At 38.0% G+C, this 15,376-nt stretch overlaps 2 protein-coding genes across 5 annotated transcripts in view; both read right to left on the bottom strand.

The window, feature by feature from the left end:
- The window catches only part of phldb2b (pleckstrin homology-like domain, family B, member 2b), a 38,100-nt gene extending 35,400 nt beyond the window's left edge, over positions 1-2,700 (bottom strand). For 2 of the 4 annotated variants that reach the window (XM_044104827.1, XM_044104826.1), the window contains exon 1: positions 2,308-2,700. In XM_044104827.1, the coding sequence (XP_043960762.1) occupies positions 2,308-2,340 (33 nt within the window). In that variant the 5' untranslated portion in view covers positions 2,341-2,700. The remainder of the gene's footprint in view (positions 1-2,307) is intronic. The other 2 variants (XM_044104828.1, XM_044104829.1) reach the window with 2 other exon arrangements.
- Positions 2,701-8,297: 5,597 nt separating this feature from the next.
- On the bottom strand, positions 8,298-12,910 carry plcxd2 (phosphatidylinositol-specific phospholipase C, X domain containing 2). Its single transcript, XM_044104844.1, has 8 exons — positions 12,808-12,910; positions 12,385-12,521; positions 12,103-12,222; positions 11,496-11,549; positions 11,235-11,390; positions 10,129-10,239; positions 9,329-9,459; positions 8,298-8,457 (listed from the first exon to the last, which is right to left on the bottom strand). Exons 1-8 carry the CDS (start codon positions 12,908-12,910, stop codon positions 8,298-8,300), a joined length of 972 nt encoding a protein of 323 aa, XP_043960779.1.
- Positions 12,911-15,376: the final 2,466 nt, after the last annotated feature.

Genomic DNA, 15,376 nt, shown 5'->3' on the forward strand with positions numbered 1-15,376 from the left:
CTGCATGTGGAGAGAGAATTTGAGACGAAGACAGAAAAATCTAGACCAATAAAAAGAAGAGAAAGGGAAAGGGGGAATTAATGCATAAGACTTCTAAAAAGCATTTTAGCATGATTTAACTTTCTGGCCTTTTCCTTTTCATTAATCATCATCATCCTCAGCACTGATCATATGCTGACAGAGAAATTGCCACTTTTTCAACATATAAAAAAATGTTGACGTTTTCTCAGCATAGTTCAGTAACAGTACCATTTTAGAGTTTTATAATATTCAACTGTATAATACTGTTTTATGCTATATAACTTGCCTTAGTTATATGTCATATATAAAATGTGTTTTAGTTCACCACATGGATTCTGCTGTTTAAGATCAAACTCTGTGTTATGAGGTCCAGTTCAATAACAAGAACCCAGGTATAAGTGGCAAAAAATATGGCTTTCTGAAGGATGGCTAGACGTGGCCGTAGGACGGATGGATAGATGGACGGACGGATCATGTCGATTTTTGAAGTTGCAGACAGTGATTGGTTTTCAAAGCAATGCTCAGTGTAGTTTCCATTAAAAGGACTGTTAAGCTAACAATGCATCTCAAACACAACACACCTAGGTCATTTTGTTACTGATATATTTAATTACAGGTAGAGGTATTTGTGTCTCTGTATTTAAGGTCGCTTATACTCTAGCTGAAGAAAGGAAGCTCTAGTACCCGTGGGTTGAAAAACAAAGAATTAGAAATGAAAGGAAGACAAGGGATTGTCTCCCCATCTAATAGCCTTTCATAAAAATTGTGTATTTCAAGATTCCCTCTTGATTTGTGCACTCGACTCTCTGTCTTTCTTATTACGTCTTTTCTGTATTTTATAAAGACCCAACCCCATGCATTCCAATGTTACCCTCTCCTCCTCCCACCTGACAAAGCCTGCATTGTATCAGTGATGCTGGTTAATATGGAGTCGGTCTCACTGTGCCTCACATTCAGCAACTCGTTGGCCTTAATACGATTACTTTCCTCCTTTGTATGTCCCAACCTCCCCAATCTCCGTGTGTGTGTGTGAGTACGTGAAATATAACCTACAACGATAATCTAGTGAGACCAAGATGAACAAGAGCAAGCAGTGAAAGTGTGTATGTTTTTTGTCAATATGACCTTGATCGCCTGCTGGAAGATTAAAAAAAACCCTCAAACTCTCTCGCACTCCTTGTGTCGTTGGGAAAAGTCAGAGATTCTTACAGGAAAGAAAGTGCATTGTTGTTGCAGCTGACTCAAAGGTGGAGGAAATCTAACTTGAATGTGTGTGAATGGCCCGCGGAAAAGCCCAAATGACTTCTTCTGCCACATGCAGAGGATCAAGTGATGTTTGCTTTCCAAAGGGGCAGGAAATGACCAAGAGACAAGGAAGGACAGGAGTTCTGAGGGGGGGAGGAAATCTGCAATATACTTCAAGGTTTATAACCTCACCTCAAAACCTTGAAAAAAGAAAAAACAAAAAGAACATTGGTTGTGTAGAAGACACCCCAAAGTAGAAAAATAACAGGAAGTGAACATGATTTTAACCCAAAAGATTTCAAGTGCCTTAGTCTGACTGTACTAAAGACCACCTCTAAACCCAACACAGGCAGAAAACTAAACTAGTGCACAAATGGTAGTGCACTAAACTACCATTTAACACAGAAGCAAACACTTTCAGTTTCAATATTGACTGGTTTGATGTGGTTTCTCAAATTTAACCAAATAAAAATACATAGATAATTCATACGGACATTAAAACATACTTCCATTAAGGATAAAAAGCCCAGCATGGCACACATTTCTGCGCAATTGCTCCGTTAGCACTGTCTATTTACCGACTTCTTTTCATCTTCTACCAATTTATTAGTTCATGCTTACAGGGGACACCGTTCAAATCCAAATTGTTTAATGGCGTGGAACTGTTCTTCCACATTTATTTGAAGAAATTAGAACAAGTAAACAGAAATCGTGCCCTTGGGGAGAACTGAGTCACGAAACTTTGCTTTTTCTTTAGGAAACAAAAAGGTAGGAGTATTTAATGCCAATTTTGACCTAATTTATTGGATCGTGCATTTTTACTTTTCTTTCTTTTATATTTTCATCCTCACATTTTAAATACACTAGAAGTCATTCCTTCATTACTGTTAAGAGAATCAGACTTTACTTTTGAAAGACCTGTTTTGTGCTACGTAATAATAACAACAATAGCGGTAGGTGAGATTTTTTATTTTTTTTTTTAAATCTGCTTCTAATCCTTAAAATTTGTGATATAAATATTATTTTGATGTACATTCTTACCATTGCAGACGCGCAATTGACCACTTCAGTCATCGCGCAGAAACGGACCGATCAGTCCAAGATCTCGCGCTCTTCCAAATGTTAATCTTCTGCTCCTCTAGTCGTCCTAATACTCCTGGCAGTAGCCACAAACATTACTCACATGAGCAAGTTGTACGACTCTATAACACTATAATCCACTGTCGCATCCGCGCGCACCGGTGCCAGTGACAAACTGACGCAAAAGTTTTTGGAAAAAAAAAAAAGGCCGGCGGCCTGAGCCGACTGCGACGTGTAGAGGAATGCAGCAACAGCTGGAAGCAGAGTTGGACAGGGAACAAGGGGAGGGAGTCTGTCCTCTCCTCTCCTCCTCTCTTCCTTACACCCTCATACACATCAGAGCATAATGCGCAGGTGTTAACAGACCTACACTTCACCCGCCATGAATGAAGAAGAAGGCTGAAAAAAAGAATAACGCGAGTCAGACGACGTAGCTACGTTAGAAAAGGGGAGAGCGGAGCATTCCTTCGCCCTTACTTGGTTTGACAGCTGGAGATAAGAAACCAAGATAGGATTGTTTTTGGGTAATCATATTACAACAGAGCTGCAGCCAGGACCCAATCCAGCTCGGATGCTGCGGGCAGTTTATTAGTAAATAATTTAAATTGCCAAACAAATTCAGATGATGCTGCAGGTGATAGCAATATTAAAAGGAATTCCCTCTGCAGCTTCTGTCTTTAGTAAACACGCATAGGCAAACAGCTTCAAAGATTTTGGGATTATTTAAAAATAAAAAGGGGATTGAATGTTCCAGTGGACAAACAAAGATAAAAAGTTTCAAATTCCAGAATCAAAGAGTTGGATATCAGATAAACATTCACTTTTTTTTTCCTCCTCTGGCACACAAACTGAGAGTACAATTGAAGTCCTGGCATTGTGTTCCAGTGGCCTGTCTGGAGTTTGCTGTTAAAAAAAAAAAAAAAGAAAAAAAAAGAAGTGGAAGCCTTAATTTGCTAATTGTGTGTTGGCTGAAGAAGATCTCAGAAACCATTATTCTATAAAAATAAAATCCCTGTTTTCTGTTGACTGCTGCTTTGGCATCAGAGGTGGAGTAAGGTGAAAGTGGACCTTTTCGGTTCAAGTTTGAAAAGACAGGTTGACAAATACAGCAGTTGTGTGCTTAGTTTAAAATGTTATTATGACTGGATCACATATTAGAAATATTTTAACTTTTTAAATTTTTTATTTTTTGCATTTCTGCTGGGGAAATATGTCATGCACAGTATCCTGCTATATATCAGCCAAAAATCGCCTCTTATATTACCGTTGCATTTGACTCCTTTGTTAAGTAGGAGGTGCTGCACAACAACATAAATTTCTTTTATGTTATTTTTTACCATAAAAGCAAAAAATAACACTTAAAAACGTTTACTAAGCATTAATTAACTTTAAAGGACAAATTAAACTGGAAGTACCCAGGTTGAACTTATGGAAGTGTATTCTTGTGTGTGCACAAAAGTGCAGCTGGAAAACAAATCGAGGCAGAAACACAGTTCGAAACACATTCAGATGACAAGCCATGTTCGGTCGTCATGTTTACAGACGCTCAATGTTTTCCTCTATATAACGCTTGCTTTGGAGAACATTCAAATGTATGGTTTGCTTTTTTTTCTGTTATGCTATATGCATGATCTGAAGAATCTCAACTGCATGTCCAGTTATGCATCATTCTGAGTAACAAGTACGGTACGTGCAGGTACAGTCCTGATGGGTTGTTCCGTTTAGCAATCTTTTCTTCTTTTCTTGCCATTTAATAAAAGCAGCTGCATTGAACAATGGGGAAGATTTATTTAGAGTTGTAGCCGAGAACAACTTTTGAGGCGTGAGGAGTTTGGTTTTTGCCATGCTCACAAATCAACTGTTGGGCAATAAAATGTTGTTTTTTGTGTCTGTGTGTGTGTGTGTGGTAAAACAAAAGTGGTGCTGTGAAAATTTAAGGACAAGAAAGCAGACAAATAAAGTAAGTGAGTTTATAGTTAGAAGGAAGAAGAATTTGTTCTCCACTTTCTCCACTGCATTTCACGATGCATGACTGAAATACATGGCCAGAAGGAAATCTCTGAAAGGTTTTGTTCTCCCACAATCAGGAAGTATTACAATCAGCATGCTTTCAATATTTATAAAATTTCACATGGGTTCAACATGGTGTGCCATCGTTTGATGCTATAGATGATTGGAGCGCTAACAAAGCTAACTGTAACCTCGTCATTACCACTGGAAATATTTTCCCCTAGTTTCTTTTTTGACATTCTTTCTTGCCAACTGTCTTGCCAGAACCCATTACACTCTCACATCTTCATGGGTATGAAGTAAGTGCCAGCAAGCATTTCCCAGTTACATCATCCCGAGGCCTGTGTGTTCAAACGAGCTCCATGGTGACTGATTGCCTCCCTAAAAGGAATTCCACTTTTCCCGTGTGTTTTCAAAAGGTTGTGCAGGAAATCTAGACCCTTATGTGAAGGAATTCCTTTCCCTGTGTCAGAGGAAGCGATTCAGTAATAGGTGTCCGTTTCATCCAGGACAAATTTAAAGAGTTACACATTAGATTCAATCATGATATGAAACAAACAAAAAAAGAGAAACAAACAAACATGGAACTAAAACAAATAAAAAACCAATGTCCAACTATAACATCATGGATATGAGATGATTTGTTTCCAGACTATTTTCATGGCGTCATATTTTATTTTATTACACAAGAACTAATTGGGATGGACACATTCATTCATGCACTCATTCAGCATGCTTTTACAATGTAAAGTCTGAATAAATAGCTTAGGAAAACTAAGTGACTGTAAGACACAAATATACTAACGTTAGTTTTCCTCAAATTTGATTTATTCAGCTCTTGTCTGTCTTTGCTCACCTTTAATTCATTTGGAGGAGAGATAGTCATGAGATATACCTCCAGCTGTTTTTACAGCTGTATAAATATCCTGGTCACTACAGTCTGTCAGGGAATACTGACAATTTTGTGCGCCATATGCTAGTGACCCAGTTAACTTTGGTATATTACATCACGGAAATAGCAGACGTTAAATAGATTGAAACCAAGTTTACTCAGCTGTTTAATGTTAAACCATTAGCCCCAACAGGGACACGTCATGTGGATATTCTCTTCTCGCCACAGTTTCCGTCTCTCGTCCAAACGTACAAACCGTGAAACCAGCCGTGACAATAACCCTGCTGCCTGAAATGCTAATAAAACTGCGACCATGTTTGGTCATGAGGACGTCTGCCTTATGCACTTCGAGATGTTTGTACTGGACTGTTTGGAAATTGGCTGTGGAGCTGGATGAGACTGACATTCTGGATTCGTTGGGAATCCAGAAAGTTCCACTTTGATTGAATAAAAATAAATAAATAAGAAGAATTCAGATGAGTAACGAGTTCGCACACAAGTAAAAGCAGTCTCGTTATTTATTGCACACACAAACATCTCGCATTAGCTGTCATTTTCTCCTTTGAAGCCCTGGAAGCCAGCTGGAAAACAAAACAGTGGGACACAAGGAGAAAGAGAGAGGACCAATCCAAACAACAGAGGAATGCTTTCAGTTCGGCTTCGCTGCTGCTCTCGGTTCTCCCACTTGCCTGCCATGGTATGTGTAATTACTCCACAATTAAAGTGCCTCTGCTTGTGTCTCAGTGTGAGAGAGAGGACCTCATAGGGCTCGGTGACCACACTCAACAGTGTCAACAACACGGCCTGGAGAGATTCAGGCAGTTTCGCAAAAAAAAAAAAAAAAATTAAAATAAATAAATAAATAAAAAACTCAGACAGGGTGTGAAGAGAAGTGGTTAAGCATAAACAGAAACAAAACATCACAGTTAATTTTTACATGCTGATGCTGAGGATAAAGGTTTTTTATTATTATTATTATTCCAGATATTTAGCTTTGTTCTTACTGAATTCTTCTCAGTCTGTCACACAGTTGTTTCATACTTAAAGGATTTCTGACAACTCACTTATTCTCTGGTGTCTTGGTCCCCATTTCCCTGTTTTCTGTTTTGTTTTGTTTTGTTTTGTTTTGTTTTTTTTTACCATAAAAGTGCAGATATTCAGAGCATTGCTGTCTATGAGATGCATAGTAATCACTAAACCTGCAAGGCACAAAACACACAGGAACACACACGTCTGCAGAAAACATTCAAATGTACAGAAAACACTTTCTACGGTTAGTGCGCATACATTGACTCGTGCATAGTTTAATGGCTACATATTTAGGTTCTGATGAAACTTTCCCAACATTTCTCTAAATGGAGCTTTTTTTTTCCTCCTATTTTTGCATCAAACCCAACAAAACTGTAACCATAAAAAGCGTAGCTGTTTATTTTTATGGGTGCACGTGCTTTATGGGGATTGTGGCAAAAGTTCCACACATATTTAGCCTTGCAGAATTTACGGCCTGAAGGTGTTACTGTCTAAAGCGCTTGTTAAATGCCATTCATGTTGAGACACAGCTGGCCCAGTGGACTCCCTGCCCAAAACCTGGAAATAAAAAGTAAACAAAAAATAAATAAATTAATTTAAAAAAATACCAGAACACACGTTTCCCTCAACTTTGCTGGGGAAAAGTGAAGAGTTAAAAGGCCCAGCTAGGCCTAATTTGAAAATGCATTTGTTTTTCATTACTTTTTATTGCTACATGCAGCAACTGTAAAAAGAGAGCACACCCCATTTATCAATGGTAGGGATTTAGGTCTCTTTTCCCTCCCACCACCAAAAAACAACAACAATGTGGTTTCTACCAGGTTTTATTATTTTAAATGTATTCTCAGAGACAATTAACATCTTTATTTATGCAAAGCTGCCCTTTTTTATGATTTGGGAGGAAAATTTAAAACCAGGCGCATCTGATCAAATACACTGGACTAACTTGGCATTGTCAGTAGTGACTTCCTGTGTAAAAGCAATAAACTTCAGCAGTTTGCCAGCCGTGTGTTGATGCCAAGAAGGAAAGACAGTGATCACCTTGGGTAAACAATTCTTGCTACACAAGTCTGGGTAGAGTAATAAGGCGATTTGCAAACAATTTGAAAATTGTTACTGTACAATGAAAAAATATATATTTATACTGTATACACATATATATACTGACTAGTGATAAACATCAGCAGAAAACTTTCCAGGAACGAACGTCCCAGACAATAAACCCCAAAGATGCCAAAGTCAGGCCAAATAGTGAAATTGTGGAAATCCATGTCAGACTGGATAGACTTGACTTAGCATGTTACATGTTGACATTCATAGAAGAACATTTAGAAAAAAAAAAAAGGTGTAACAAGAATGGCTTGCTGGGAAAGCTCGTCAGTAGAAAGTCTCAAAAAAATAACATAACAAAATTTGAGTTTGCAAATCTGCAGCTGAATGAACCGCGAGACTTCTGGACCGGTAGAGGAGTTTCAACTTAATACTCAGTCCGTAAATAGAAATTCTGTGTTGGTATTTTAATCACCATTTTGATAAATAACAGCTCTAGATGTGAAAGATTAACAGCATGTCTAGGATTATTATAAACGTGGTAACAGGTGGAGCGTTTGTGAAATGGGCGGTCTGTATAACAGTTACATTTCATAGCAGCGATGTGAGGCATAGCCCTGTGTAAAATTGAATACAAACCACTCTTCGTTCTCTCTAACCTGACCCCTGCTTTCCCAAACTCCTCTTGGCTGTATTGTAAAATTTAGGCTGAAAGAATTGGCAGAAAGTAAAATCGAAGAGTTCCAGGAATATTTAAAGGCTTACAAATTTCTGCAAACCCTGCCAGTTAACTTGAGTCGTTGAATTAGAAACTGAAGCTTTCCTGGCAGCAGAAAAGCTGCCTGCGTACCAGCTACCAAACCTCCTGAAAGTCAATAAAGTCATGTGCATTACTGAAGCCATTTTATCCAAACAAGGAGAAAGACATGAAACCAAACCACCAGAGTTCTGGTCAAAAATGGGGCATGTGTCATCTGGATTTGCGTTCTGACTCAGACAGCAGTAGGTTGTTGAGTTTAATCACAATGTTGGCAAAGTCAGTGAGCTCCACAAAGTCTGAGGTGATGATGTTGACTCCATCCACTCCTGGCCGTTGACTCTGAACCCAAGACATTATGGTTGGCAGGTTTCTAGATTGATGAAAGTTGACAGACTATTAGAGACAAGAAAGTTAGAACTACCCTCTATTCCAAACATGCTTTATTTGAAACCTGTCTGGAACAGAAGATAGCTTTAGATAAACCTTTGATTTCCTTTTGAGGAAATTAAGAGTTAATTTCCTCATTCTGGTTGGTTGCACTTGTAGAAACTGTAAACTATATACTGTCAAACTCTAATTTGGTCAGTTTTTTGTACTGGCCTTCTAACTTTTTTTGCCTGCTGTTGGTGTTCTGAAATATAGGATAATGTGGGAGAAAACTTATCCAAAGAAAATAAGCTAGCTGCAACTCCCACACTCTTGCCTTGGAGTCACTCCTCTGCATTCCTTCTTTTTTCACTCCTACCAGGCACATCACATTCAGAGACAGATCTGATATGGCTGTATCACTTTAAACTCCCAAATATATGTCCCCCGTCAGAGCCTAACAGAACAAAACCTGGAAGCTAATGTGTTTATCTGCTTGTGGTGCGCAATTGTACTTCCTGAGAAGTGCAAAATTAGACCACCTCCTGTCTCCGTCCAGTCCATTCAGGATAATATGCTGCAACATAATGTGCTGGTCCCATATTTTTCTTATCTGAAGGTAAGAAGAGTATTTTCTCTGTGTCAGGATTTTGGCTTCATTTTGAGCTTGCTTGAAGGCTAGAGGAACTAGATCCCTGGAGAGTGAGTGCAACCATATAAGGTTCCTCTAGAAAAAAACTGAGATATATCTGAGACATGAGGTGCATGGACCAATATACCAATCATGTGAGGCAAGATGACAATATGTCCACATAGCATGATGTACAAGATTTTTTAAAAACTCAAAAAACTAATTTATATAGTTTGGTACTTACCTTTCTACCAGGTATTCACGCAGGCCCCACACCAAACCTTTGGCTACAGTGTTGGCCGTAGGAGTGAGGATAGCCTGGGTGACATGGAAGGATCCCTGTTTGTTTCTTTCTTTCAATGTGGTTTCCAGAAACTTAGAAAAAGTTAAATAAAAGGGGGAGAGAAAACCACAAACTTATTGAAAAAGAAAATGAGCACACAAATTTTGTTTGCACGGTTACACAAGGATGAGCTGCAAACGTTGGCCACAAAGGCTTATTTTAGGCAAGCAGAGAAACAATGTGTTTGAGACACGGAGGCATGCAGCAGGAGAAGAAAACATTGTATAGTTGGGTGACAAAATAGAAGACAGAGTAAATTGTTCAGATTCTCATGTAAACCCAGAAAGTGGCAAAAGATGATCTTGTTCTTTGATTTAACATTTGTAACTTAGATTTAACTCCAGAGACATTTTGTCATTTCTCATTAACTGTGGACAATCCAATATTATCTCATCTCAGGTTCAAGTACAGCATCTCTTTAGATTAGGTCTGGACTTTGACTTCTCAATTGTAAACATAACCTTTACTCTCACTTAACCATGTTCCCTGGCAGACTTGTTTGTGAGCTTATGGGTCTTATTCTGCTGTATGAGTGATTTTCCGTTTTCTACTTCCAGGTTGATATCTTTACGTTTTATTTTACAAAACAAGTTTTTTATTTTTTATTATTTTTTTTTTTTTTTACCTGCTGTGTATGCATAGTGATGTTATCCTAATGTGAGGGCGAAGAAGCAACAAAAGAAATACTGTTGTTGTCTTACCTGTATAAGCTTGTTGGGCTCAGTGGTGTTTGCCCATGGAGCAGGGATTTTATTGCCAGGCCACATCACAGGGATATCTTGGGCTGAAGGGTGATGGTAGAACACAATGACCTGTAAAGAGGCGAAATAATTAATAAGATATTTGTACCTTAATATATTAGTTCACAATTCTCATATGAGATGCCTCAGTCCTACTTTTCCTTTGTATGTCTAAAAGAGTGAAACCCACTTCTGTTGTTTAAGCATTACTAGCATTTCCTACTCTATGACATGTACATTTTTCTTAGGATTTAATCATAAGACATTAATTTGAAGTAGTTGTGAAAAAAAAAAAAAATAGATACAGAAAACTGAAAGTGTCCTGAGTTTGACAAACATAACAAAGAGAAATGCTGCCCCCTTCAGGTACTTAAAGCACAGCTGTGCGTTTACTCATCTTCTCCTTTTCTTGTCTCCTGCACTATCTCTGGTACCTCTGCCAAGTAGGCTAAGTCAGCAAAAGATTAGGGTCACAGGACAAGTAATGATAGTAGGCTATTTTCATCTGATAGAGCCCTGGACACGCTCAGTAGTAGCGGCCACAGAAATGTGGAGTTTCTCAGAAATGGTTCCCAGTCTATCATATCTATATACACGGGTATAATTGTGTTTAACATTTACAATGAAGAAAAAAAAAGAAAAGAAAGAAGAATGTATGTTAAATAATAAAAGCAAAAGATAAAGCTTGTCTACAAGAGTTTGGTGAAAAGATTTTGTATATTTTGTAAGTCAGTAGTGAAGTCAAACAGAAACGACCACGCTTAAAGTTAAAGTTGGAGAAAAGGGAAAGTACAGTTGCAAGGCGGAACAAGTGTTAATGGGATGACACCCATCTCTGATTCCTTCTTAGGAATGTTAAAGACAGCTGGGATTACCTTGACGTTCATTGATCTTTCCACCACACACACACTCACATGTTGGTTCTCTTTTAGATGTGGAGAATGCGCTTTATATGCATTTACTGCTTTAAGAAGAATAAAGCTGTTGTAGCAATGGACTGGAGGGAAAAAAAAACAAACAAAAAAACAACCAGATGAAAGGTTCTGCTGCAGTTGTTCAGATCTCACCTGATATTTCTTCTCCCACAGGTAGTTCAGAGTAATGTTCTCCACTGCACAGTCGCTGCACAGCTTGCTGCCAAACACTTCCTGTAGCATACGGATGAGGTACACATGGTGATCTTCATCCATCGCGTAGTAATGATTGAAGTCCAAAAGCACAACCTTAATCCAGAATGGAATCAACAATTCATCTGTGCTATAAAAAAGATGCTGAAAAGTATTAAATACTAAAATAATAATAATAATACTATTACGAATGATTCTTACTTCTTTCTTGTGTCTGCTCAGGAAAGAGTTAATTTCCAACAGGCCGTCTCTCACCTTTACAGACAGATTGAAGACAAGTCAATGATGAGTTGATGGATGAGACAAAAGGTCTGTTGCTAATGCAGGCATGAAGAAATGCTGCTTCTTGTTTGGTCACAGTTTTAAACCTCCCAAAGTGTCATGTATCAAATTAAAAACTATAACTAAAATCTCAAATTTAATAAGCAGTTTTCTAAGCAGTTCAGAAATAAATAATACCTTTTGTAGAGATATATTTTACAAGGGAGACCTAGCCAAGCTCAGAGAATAGACTTTAAAATGCTGTTGTTAGCTTATAAGTCATTAAATGGCTTATCACCACAATACATTAAAGATCTGTTGTTGTTTTATCAGCCTTCCAGACCTCTCAGGTGTTCTAGCTCTGGTCTGCTCTGCGTCCCCAGAACCGGAACCACCACAAATATGAAACAAACTTCCAGAAAATTGAAAAAAAGCTAAAACACAGTTTCTTTAAAACAGAAACTTATGTGAAATAAATGAAGTAGTGTGACTCAAAGCGATTGTGGGTGTTTTTTTTATGTTGTTGTTTTTTTTTTTTTTTACTCACCTTGTGTCCAAAGAGGCCATGGATGAAGTAGATCTCATTTCCAGGCTCGCCTGGTTTAGAAGACACCCTGAGATCGAAGTAACGAATTCCTGCATCTAATTGCTCCCTGAATGTCAGGTTCTGGGAATGCAGATCACAGAATATTTTAGAAGAGGCTGTAAATCCGTACATGGAAGAACAAATCTTCAAAATTGTAACTTTTTTACTTGTTTAAAAACAAGTAAAAAAGTACCTGTGTCCAATCTCAAAATTGGACACAGGTACCAATTTTGAGATTGGTACCTGTGTCATTGACCACTTCACCATGACTTTCTTGGCTAGCACGCTGAACATGGTGGCTAGGTACTTTACATAAGACTTCTGATCAGGGCCCACAGGGGCATGCACATCCACCCAGAAGGTGAAGGAGTCATGAGAACCTGGAACATAGGATGAAACATGCATGACGAAGAGAGGAAAAATTGCATCTGTAGGCAGATAAAACAAGATGGAAACAATAAAACTTTAGGGGGGTTACTTGACTTGGAGAGTTTGTTTTTTCTGGAGAATTGGTCCACAATTGCCTACTCTGAATGGACTAAGAGCTCAACTCTTCTTTGCATCATTCATTCAAAATACACAAAGCAACAATTACATTCCTTTCCACCCTATCGTCAAATTTTCCATCTCTTCTCTCCTGTTCCATCCCTAATTCTTTCTGCTCACCTGGCACAGCAAGATACTTGAGAGGCATGGCACTGAGAATGGAGGGAAGCGAACCCATCCAGTCAGCATGGACATTGCCAATCCCAGCAGGTCTCGTCCTCATGTCCCTCAGTAGGCTGCCTGCCAAAGTCCTGGTCAGGAAACTGTTCTTTGGTACAAATGCACGCCTGCAAACGGATCACCATGTGCTCCCAGTAGGTAACAACCACAGCCGGTCATCGTGGAAAGTTGCAATTAATTTATTTCATTGCAGTGTCAAAAAATAAAAAATAAAAAAAATAACAAAAACTCTACTTTGGTTGTGACTCGATTGTTCCTGACGATTCGTGCTATCTCACACCGGCATTGCTGGTCAACCTTAATGAGACCGGCAGGGAACTAACGACCACAATAATCCTCTTAAGTCCATTTCCACTGGTTACACCCTCTTCCCCGCCCATCCTGGTACGTCTGAGCTTAACCTGCTCTTTGTGTGTGCTAGAATCATCAATCAATGGGAAGTACAGACGCAGGTAAAAACTGCTGAAGGCGAGGAAATTGCCTCAGATATTCATGTTGTCCAGAGTCAGCAAATACTGATGTGTGGAGCGGTTAGATGACTGCGCATAAAGCATTAATCTGATCTCATGGATCAGATTAGGACAGCCACATAGTTGATATAGGATGACACACCCAACCCAACTTCATCATCAAATATCTTATTTCTTCTGGCCATGCTGTCTTGCAAACTCGAGAAAACTCACTTTCGATAAAGTGCCTTGCAAATGTGATGCCTCTTAAACTATTGGAATTTTATGCGATAGATCAGCACCAAGTAGTATATCATTGGGACATAAAATGATACATAGTATTCAACATTTAACAACAACAAAAAAGTCTGTTGAATGCACTGTGAAAAGCTCCTTTCAGAGCAGTCATCAGACGCTTGATCAGGGGTGACCAGGTCCCTTCCCTGAGAGCTATTATCCTCCAAATAATGTAATGCTCCTGTTACATGACATTTTACTGCTCTAAAGTAATGGGTTTTAAATGTTTTCTTCTCTGAAAACCACACCAGCAATAACTCTCAAGCTCCGAAAGGAGTGCTGGGATAATTTAGATCCACAAGGGGGTGTCCAGGAACTGTCTTACACTAAAGACTGAGCATGAAAGAGAATTAAACCCAACCATAGTTATTACTTAGTATAACGTAGAAAGTATGTGACGTTAGTTACACACAGAAAAAACTATTTGTGGCTTATGATTGTATAAAAATATAATAAATAAGCTCTTTGCTTACTTATATTCTGTATTGAATGGACTGAGAGACTGCTGTGATTTTTTCCCCTCCATGTTTGCAAAGCTCTGTAACATAATTCAGGATAACAGCCGACAGCTGACAGAAAGTCCATAAGGGGTGTAGCCACACTGAGCTGTTGTTTTGCATGTTAAAGCACAATTTGATCACTAACTATGTTATTTTATGCAACCACAGCACATTATCAGTTTAGCTTTACTGCTATTTTAAGATGATTCTTTTTTTTTTCCAAAACACATTAGAGAAAATTGAAAAGTGGAGAAAAATTCTGTTTGTATTTTGTAATTTTATAACTTTCGATTAAGTAAGTGGTTCATAGTTAAGTAAGGGGCTGGAAAGATAATAAATATGGTTGAAACTAGATGATTTTTCGACAGAAAAGTGGATCTGACTGGTGGTTTTGCCGAAGGCCGACCGTCTATGTTTCTGTACAGATTACAGTTGAAGTTGGTAATGATCTGAACAGCTCTGGATTCTGACCAGTAAATAAAGTTTATTTAGTTCAGAAACATCAAATCAACAAGAAGTTCATGATTTACATTTAAATGAAAACCATGCTGAACATTTAATTAATATCTGTTGACATATATTTGCAAAAAATTAATCAAAGATAAATAAAAATGTGTTTCACAAGTGATTTATTAATAAGCTTATATTATTTAAAAACAAATAAAAAGACACCGATCTATGGACAGTGAAGACTTTTAATAAATTAATGACACTTAAATAATAGTCCCCTTTAAAATCAAACCAGATCTAATAAAATTATGAATAAATTAGTAAATGGTAGATCACTTCTTATCAAATAGCCTAGACAATTTCATACAAAAAATGGTTATGGCATTTGTTTAAAAAAATAAAAAGAGTCCAAATAATTGAAGTTCGTAGGGTTGTTGGTTCCTCTGTAAACCACAAAAATAAATCATGCTGCGCCATCTACTGGTGCAAAATCTATACTGCTTTCACATGACGTAAATCTCTCAATATGTCAATTTTTTCTGACCCTTTGGCATCTATTTAGTGCTAGGAAAACTATTCACTTCCTCTCCGTTCTTAAAGCAATTTTTTAAGAGGGGGTGGAGAGTGTCAATATGAAACTAAAAATAGGAATGGGCTAAAGCTCGTTAATGGTTTTAACTTTTGACATTATCTAACATAGTTGTCGATGAAGGGTCATGAAGGGGGCTGGTGCCTGTCTCCAGCATAAATTTCGACATATTTGCCTAAAAATAGATCTTTGTAAGGTTAAATAAAAAATACATGCAAAATGTC

Source organism: Gambusia affinis, linkage group LG21, assembly GCF_019740435.1.
Source record: "Gambusia affinis linkage group LG21, SWU_Gaff_1.0, whole genome shotgun sequence".
Lineage (NCBI taxonomy): Eukaryota > Metazoa > Chordata > Actinopteri > Cyprinodontiformes > Poeciliidae > Gambusia > Gambusia affinis.